The sequence below is a fragment of the Aptenodytes forsteri genome, unplaced genomic scaffold, assembly GCF_000699145.1.
Source record: "Aptenodytes forsteri isolate BGI_AS27 unplaced genomic scaffold, ASM69914v1 Scaffold115, whole genome shotgun sequence".
NCBI lineage: Eukaryota > Metazoa > Chordata > Aves > Sphenisciformes > Spheniscidae > Aptenodytes > Aptenodytes forsteri.
This window is the reverse complement of record NW_008795319.1, coordinates 1,601,017-1,609,666: the sequence shown is the minus strand read 5'-3', so window position 1 is coordinate 1,609,666 and position 8,650 is coordinate 1,601,017. Positions and strand designations below refer to the sequence as shown.

General features: G+C 39.9%; 1 protein-coding gene across 1 annotated transcript in view; it reads left to right on the top strand.

The window, feature by feature from the left end:
• The first annotated feature begins 6,316 nt into the window (after nucleotides 1-6,316).
• PRIM2 (primase (DNA) subunit 2) overlaps nucleotides 6,317-8,650 on the top strand; it is a 147,646-nt gene continuing 145,312 nt past the window's right edge. The window contains exons 1-2 of the mRNA XM_009279737.2: nucleotides 6,317-6,455; nucleotides 8,014-8,249. Coding sequence (XP_009278012.1) covers nucleotides 6,317-6,455; nucleotides 8,014-8,249 — 375 coding nt within the window. The remainder of the gene's footprint in view (nucleotides 6,456-8,013; nucleotides 8,250-8,650) is intronic.

The following is an 8,650-nucleotide window of genomic DNA, read 5'->3' as shown; positions in this document are numbered from 1 at the left end:
CCCCTGAGGAGGAAGGAGCGGCAGAGACAATGCATGATGAACTGACTGCAACCCCCAATAGAGAAAATTGGCAGTGAAGTTGAGCCAAGGAAGAAGGGAGGGGTGAGGGGAAGGTGTTTTAAGATTTGGTTTTTATTTCTTATTATCCTACTCTGATTTTGATTGATAATAAATTTAATTAATGTCCCCGAGTCGAGTCTGTTTTGCCCATGATGGTAATTGGTGAGTGATCTCTCCCTGTCCTTATCTCGACCCACGAGCCTTTCATTATATTTTCTCTCCCCTGTCCAGCTGAGGAGGGGAGTGATAGAGCGGCTTGGTGGGCACCTGACGTCCAGCCAGGGTCAACCCACCACAACTAGTCTCATTTCTTTACTGTGTGGACAACTTCTAGGGATACATGCAATATTATGAATTTGTTCCACATGGTTGGTTCTTTCTCATACTCTTACGAGAGGGAGAACTGTATGTGACGTTTAGTGCTTTGTTGCTGCATGTTATTGTTTTATTTTTAAAAGCATTTCTATTTATTTAACTATTTGTATTTACGATAGAGAAAGGAAGGCAAAGAAATTCTTGCACTTGAAGTGAAAGCATGGAAAACTGCCTCCCAAGACCTTAGCATTTTTTACCTTGTTAGAAAGATGCTTTATTCCTGAGGAAAATACTTACTGACCTTAATCTTAGGTGATCCTTTGGCCATGGAAATTTGCCCTCAAGAGTAAGAGAAAGACTTTGTGTTCCACAGAGAGCCAGTACAGGGAACAAAGAAAAGACAGAAACTTTTCTTAATCAATAAAATATCCAACAAATTTGTCGGAATACAACAAACAGTTCAAACTAAAGCATGCAAACTAAACCACTCTGAGAGCTCTTTGTCCTGTGTGACCCCTCAGCTGTGGACTTAGCAGAAAAAAATGTCCTGTGTTGCCTTGAGACTTCCAGTCTTCAGAACTGTTGAAAAAATCTCTGAAAGAGTAGTTGATTGTAAACTACAGCAGCTCTAACATATGTGAATTTTCTGTTATTCTAAAACAAGACTTGGCTGGCTCTCTGAAATGCAAAATTCAGTATTTCTGATGCGCAGTTGATCATTTTGCTGCAGCTAAACTACGCTCATTTTGTTTTATTTCTCTGCCCTCTAGAATTCGCCTCTAGGTGCCCATTACTTGGTAGCTTTTCTTGCAAGGTGAAGGCGGACGAGTGTGTGCACTCTGTACTATGCAGTCGAGAGAAGGAGGAATCCAGAGAGTATTCAGGCTGCCAGAGAACAGCAAGAAGAGCAAAGAGAAACGCTAACAGTGATTTTTAGCTGTTTTGACTGCTGTTGTAACCGTTGTACCTGCCTGACCAATCTTTGCTTTGTTCTACTTTCAAAGTCCACTTTTGCCTAAAGTCTGGACTAGAAGACCTTGGAATAACTTTCTTGCACTAGCATGGAGTATCAAGTTAATGCAGAGATCATCATATTCATCATAAATCAGCGAAGCACTCCACAGCTCCACATGTACTCAACCTCAATAAGTAATTACATATCTGGCATCATTTGTACCCATATTTAACTGTATACAGTTCATTGAGAAGGCAAAACTGCAGGCACTGAAGTGTGTAATACCATGCAGATACCCACGTAAGCAATGGGTCCATAAAAGCTAAATATGTATAAAGAGAACACAGTCACTTTTGAAAGCGTTTGGGACACTATATGCTAGAAAAAAATGCTGCTGCTTTTTTTTGCAATGCATCAATACCACCTAAACTATGTCAGTAAGGTATACCAGCTGGATTCATTTAGATTCATTGTGATCCACCCTTGCCATTTAACTGTTACCAGATTTGTTATAAAAATGCTAGGTCTTCAATATATCTAATAACCTTGTGGTTTTGAAAGCAGTATGTGAATAATAGCTGTGTAACTGATATACTTGGTTTCCTACTTGAAAGTCTAAACATAGTAATGTCTTCTACTTAATGTGGCTATACTGTAGGCAATTTTAACGGTTATTTTAAACTCACTAGGATGAGTCTTGCCTTCTGAAATTTGTTATGCAAAGGTACCATGGAGTTTTCCAAACAATAATGTGTGTATCAGATTTCTACATACTCATGTAGATAATCTGAAGAAAAATTGCCAAGATACTGATGCCAACAGTTATTCTAGCTCTGTAGTCTGAAAATAAATCAACTGTTTTGTCAGCAAGCCCTGAATTTTAAGGAGCATTACAGTAGGAACTGATGTCCACAGTGCTGGAGGATGGGGTTGGGGTTTTACATTCTGAGGCTACATTCTGCTTCCAGTAAAACCAATGCACTTTTAGACAGGACTTAATGCAGAAAGGAACCTTTATTTGAACTTTTCACCGTTACTTTTTAATAAACTAGTCAGTGTTGCTTCTTTACTGCGATTTCCACAAAGCCTTAGCCAAAGAAAATGCTAGAACAAGACAAAAGTAATATAAAGACAAAATGCTAAGAACTAAGACAAAGTAATATATTTAGTTTCCAGTAGAAAGTGGCTCAAGAATTAGCTAGTATGTTAATCGTCTTGATCTTGTATGTCTTGCTTAGGCAACTTCCAATTAATTTGGAATTTTGCTTGCATAAGGATGTAGGAGGTACCTCTAACTCCTTATGCTGGTATTAATTCATAATGGGGAACAGGACCTAGTATTACATACAAGGGAGACTCTTTTCCCCTAACTTGCAAAAATGGTTAAGTTTTCACTCCTGTGCATCACCTACTTTTGATAAAAACCCCACAAAACCCGAACCCCGAAAACCAAAAAAACCCAACCCCAAAACAAACTTGAGGTAAACAAATGGAAAACAAATCAGGTACCCAGGCACCTCAATTTAGGCAGGCTGGATGTCACCTCAATTTAGGCAGGCTGGATGTCCTTTTGGAGGACAGCAGGATACCTACCTCTTTCCAAGTATTCCATGGGAAACTATTCCCTTTAAAAGAAGAGCTTAAAAGGTAGGTGCAGGTTTATGGCTAGATTAGGCAGACCGGATCCCACCTTAGTGTTTATTTCGGGGGGGATTTCACTTGTAATGGTGAAAGTGCTCTGGGTAAGTCTAACACAGAGATTTATTAGCAATTGGAAGGCAGCTGGCCACTTACGTTTAGGTTGGAATTTTGCAGACTGTTTTACACAGCGACTGGGTATTTGAAAACTCAGTGTGTGTCAGTACTGAACAGGACATTTTTTCACGATCATGTCATAGGCTTAAAATGGGAAATCTGCCTGGCCAAGCCTGTATTATTTAATAGCCCTAAATAAACACCAAAAAGGGTGAAGAAAATCCTTAAACTGCAGTGGGTTTCTTTGAATGGAGACAGAATCGTATTTTGGAATTTTCAGACAATAAGAAATTCTCCTTATGAAAAAATATTTTAAACCTTTTTTGCATTATTCTGAATCCTGACAATTAATTCTTCATATGATTAAAAAAAAAGATAAAAATCCTAGATACATAGCTATGACTAGTTTTTATGTTGGATAGGAATACTTTTGAGGTTAAAGAAATCTTTCAATTACCTACAGATTACCCGATAAGAAAGGATTCTATTCTTTACTGCTATACAGGTAGAAATTTGATTAATCTCAAAAGAGTATTAGAAATGCAGCAGATCTTAAATGTTATAAATAACAAATGTATTTTCTTCTTGTAAATTAGTTAAGTGGTAATAATTTCCAAGAAAAGAAACCATCAGTATCTATACAGATACACAGACTGAAAAACTTCTTTGTGTGTTTCAGAAGCTCACAATTTAAATATGGTAAAGATAGATATTAGACTAGGAAAAAGAAGAAGGAGATCCTTGTGCAGCAGAATACATGAACTCTACAAACGAATACTACTTTCTTAGTTCTGATGCTCGATAGTTTGAATCTTCCCCTATCTGTTTGGAGATGATGGTGCAGTGGCTGAGCTCAAGCTGTATTTACGCTGATCAGCCAGGATGTTTGTGTTAACTGGCTGGTTGCTGCCGCTCCATGCACAAAAGAGGCTGAGTTCCACTTTTGTTTCCCATGGTAGAAATTTGAATCTCTCTCCTTTACCCACGCTTTAATTTCTCAAATTTGCGAGTACTTCTCATCTTTGATGCTTCAACCCCTCTCTCTAACATTGATCAAATGCTCAAAAGTAATCAGAGGAAGATTAACAAGAGAAAATTAAACAAGTCAAAAAAGTCCCCAAGCCCCAGCACGGCAGGCAAAATTATTTAAAGCACATGGAACATCTTGTAATGGAGTACGAGAGTGGCATCCTTTTGGAGAAGCCTAGCACAAGGACAGGGCAGATCCTTCCTTGATATGTAGCCTGAAATATGTAGCCTGAAAAATGATGCTAAGGGATCGAAAATATGATATATAACAGAACAAGGATGCAGTGAGCATATTTGCTACAGCAGCCTAAACATACTGAAGAAGATGCATGCAGTGAGAGGCAGAGGTGTATGATAGACCTACCTGTCAGGATAAATTTAAGAAGATTGTGAAGATGTATCTAGATTTCCCCCGCCTGTGTACTAGAGTTTTGGACAGGGGACTTGGGGAATAAATCCAGGATCTGAAAGCCCTGTATGAGTGGAGCCTGAGAGGCTTAGAGTGTCATAAGGGATGTGACCATCGTCACTTCCCACTTAAATAAATTAACACTGAGAGACTGAGAGCATATTTGACTAAAATAACCCCCTGAACCTCTTTTCAGTGCATGATTCATGCTTTACTCACTTTGGAGCCTGCAGTAATTTAAAGGACAGCTCAGAACATTTACCCTGCTATTTATAGTAAGTACAGAGGTATCTGTGCATCATGGTCAGAAAAAAAATCTCGGTATAACCTGGATGGCAAATATTTAAAGAAGTAATAAAAAGCATGGTATTTTATTATATAAAATATAATAAAAGAGAACTGCAAAACAGACATACAAAGAGAAGTTGGGCTAGCAATGACACAAATACACTACAAGAAAAATGTAAACCTGTCAAGACTTCTGAAAAAGCCAGATCAGTAAAGAAATTGAGTTAAATGATCGAAAAATCTATAAATAAGTATTTTGAATAAACAAAAGTTAAAAAAAAATTTCAAGAATAATATTTTAAGAGGTGAAAACATCAAGAAAGCAAGTTACAAAGACAATATCTATAAAGACTGAGTTACACAAGAATTCAATCAGACTGATGATGCATGTAGTAAATAAGATTGTGGGTAAATTAACAATAAGAGCTGAAAGGGAGCTGGAAGCAGAGAAGGGACATTTTGTGCTAATCCCTGCCATCCATAGAGATCCAAACATCCCAGACATGATGGATGAACAGGGCGGCTTGAAAGAGAGACAAGATATTGGCATCACCATGTTTACCCTCCTGTTAGCACTGGTAGTCATGCAAGCAGAGAAGAACTGGGCTGCGACGGATTAGCATCGGGCACTCTGCTAGTTAGTATAACAAAAGTGGGAGTAGAAACTGTGCAATGATATATTTAATGCAAATAAGGAATTTGGTTTTTGTTAATTAGGTAGCAGAACAGGTTGGAGTATGATGGATTGGACTGTGTTTGGATGGAATGATGGGGACAGTTTGACAGCTGACCATATGGATGTTGATGCAAAACATTTGTGAGGTGGGTTGTTGCAACATCAATGATTCTGTTAAAAAATTACTTAAAAAATCAGTCCCTACTGGTAATGTTACTGTGGAAGTGAAGAAAATATACATGGGAAAAAAGTAAGCAAAATACTATTGAAACTGTCTATAGGTTTCAATAAATACATTAGTAAGAAAGTTTGGGTTATGAAATTGTTTGAATTGTGGTTTCGGGAGTTTTCCACCAAGATGATATCTTTTCAATTCTTTGTCTGTTTTCTTTTCCCAAGAAAAGGATTTTTGTGTGAAAGGGCTGACAAACCCCTCGTAAGGTTTTGCATTGTAAGATTTATCCGAGTCTAGTAATATAGATGTTAGTTTTGCTTCTTAATTTCTGCTGAAGTAACGATATGACTTTTTGCAATAATGTTAGTGTTAATGGTTAATTGAAATAAAAAAAAAAAGAAATAGGTTAGGTCTTCACCTAATTTCAGACAATTCGGGGATCACTACTCAGCATTAGAGGAAAAGAAACTAGTAGGGGGGAAAAAACAATGCAGATGTAGACATAACTGCTGACCTGTAAAAAATCAGCAGGACACAGTTCAATAGAAGAGATGGTGATGGACAGCAAACTGCATACCATGGTTTCCAAAAGTGTGGTAACGCTGATGTGCCAAACCCTAAAACATTAATTGAAATGAAATTAAAATGAAAAACATGGCTGGTTCTGCGGAGTGCTCCTCAGCATTGTCGCACTTCTCCCCCTCCGGTCCAGGCCGGGTACAGCACTCAAAGCAAATGTGCGAGCTCTTACCTTACTCCTTGACCTGCCCTGGACGGTGCGCTGCCAGTCTCAGTAAGATCTCTTGGATATTAACACACTGGTCAGCCAAAGGCAAAACTCTGCCTTCTTGCAACTACTAGGTGCATTTTGGTGGATTCACTCCTACTCCTGAGCAACTCGTGTAGCAGCCAGGTGGAGAAGGGAAGAAAACTGCAGGGATGAGCACTTGCTATTCAAAAAAAAGTTGCTTTGGGTTAAAGTTGCTTTATATGTATATAAAGATATAAAGTTGCTTTGGGTTAAATAAATTCTTTAAAATATAAATATATAAAAAGATAGTGATAGAATGTTTTTATCCTGGCAAACTACAGAGCAGCCCTGGAGAGTGAAACTTGATTTTCTGTCCTGTTAAACTGTACAAATGGTCCCTTGGCAGAGGTTTGGCCCAGACCAAAGAGCACACTTCATGGTTTGAGAACTAGCATGAACATAGGACTATTCCCCATAGGCAATTTGGATGTGGCCACCTTGTTTTGAAAGGTAGTTGGAGTGGGTTATCCAATGTCAGTTGAACTCAGCACCATGTTTAATCTGCTACTACAGGGGTAGGCTGCAGTTTTAGGCCGGCTTCCAGTGGCAGTGTTTGTTAAGACTGCAGTCAGGTTACTCGGCAATGTTTTAGGTGAACATGAGACTAGTATGTGTCCTGGTCCATGATCGCTTTACTGTTCTTAAAAACAGCATGCCAGCCTAAGCTACTGATTTTCCTCACTTTGTGCATATAAACTGCATGTCAACTTTGATTTTCCATCCCTTTAGACTCTGAATTTGTTGCAAGATCATCAACCAACTTTTCTGCTTGGGGAAAATTAGCAAATAAGTGGCGTTTTGAGGCAGGGACGCAAAACAGAACATAACCTAAACTGCAGCAAAACGGTCAACACAGTGGCAAAAATGGCAAATCCTGCAGTTATCTTGGTAAAATGACAAAATTATACAACTGTAGAACGGTGCAGAGTTTATGGGATCATGGAATTAAAAGGAAGTTCCTCGGTGTTTGAATACTGTGCTGAATATTTCACTTTCAAACCAGTTTAACAGCATCATGAAACTTCATGATATTGTGATCCTCAGTTTTGGGTACTGGAATTGCATAAGATTCAGATGATATTGCTGTTGCTAACGTGAACAGGGGACAACAGTAGGTGACTGATGAAAAACGGTACTTGTGCCAATCTTGAGGACAGGCAATTTTGCTGAACGAAAAAATAATAAAATAAATTACAGTTTAGTATCAGGACTGTAGAATATCATGATGAAGATAGTTAACAGATTCAGCCCAGTTTCATAGAGAATAGGAAGAGATAAGGAAGTACTCAAGAGATAAGGAAGATCCTCAAGCTCTTGAAAATAATGGAGGAAGGGGAGAGCAAGAACGGGGTTTCGAGGTGCTTTCATTTCACTGACTTTGGTAGGGTAGCAGGCTAACAAAGCATTAGAGAAAACAGGGAAATTGTATATTCTGGAGAAATTAAATTCAGTTGTAAAATTGGCAAAGACAACAGTTGTGCCTCAGGAATCGGTAAAAAAATTAATCAACTGCATCAAGTCCCATGTTGTGGTAAAACAGAGAGGCCGAGAATCGCTGTCACCTTCCACCATGTTGGCAAGAAGGGCACGGGAACCGTTGGGTGCCGTGGGAGGACACCTCGCGTAGACCCTTCGGGGACAGCGTCGCGGGTGCCTCGGCCACACGGGGTTTATGCACCACAGTTGTGCGGCCAGGCCCTCCGCAATGGCGGGCCACCTGATGCCGGCTGCGGCCTGGTGCTACTGACGGACTTGGCCCGGCACGGCTCTCCTGCTGTGGGGGCCGGCTCGCAACTCCGCTTCGGCCCCCGGGGAACCATTTTACTGCACTGACATTCAATACGGAGTATTGTGAACCTGGAAACACGAATGCGGGCAGGCAGGCGGCCCCCCCAGACTCCCACAGCCATCCATTAGCCTCCCATTAAATCAAAGGCTAGGGGGAAAAAAGAGGAAAGGTATTTGTTTCATTTGGTGGCAAGTATTTTTAAACATCTTCAGTGATGAAAATGACAAACTGATATAAAGTTAGTTACAGCGTATCACGCGCTGCCAGAAAAACCAGGCCAAAAGACCCGTTTAATCAGTTTAGGTATCTGGGTACGATGGTCCAGGCCCCACAGAGCTCCCTCCGGGGCCGGAGAGGCGGCGGCAACCCGCCCGCCCGCCCGCAGTAG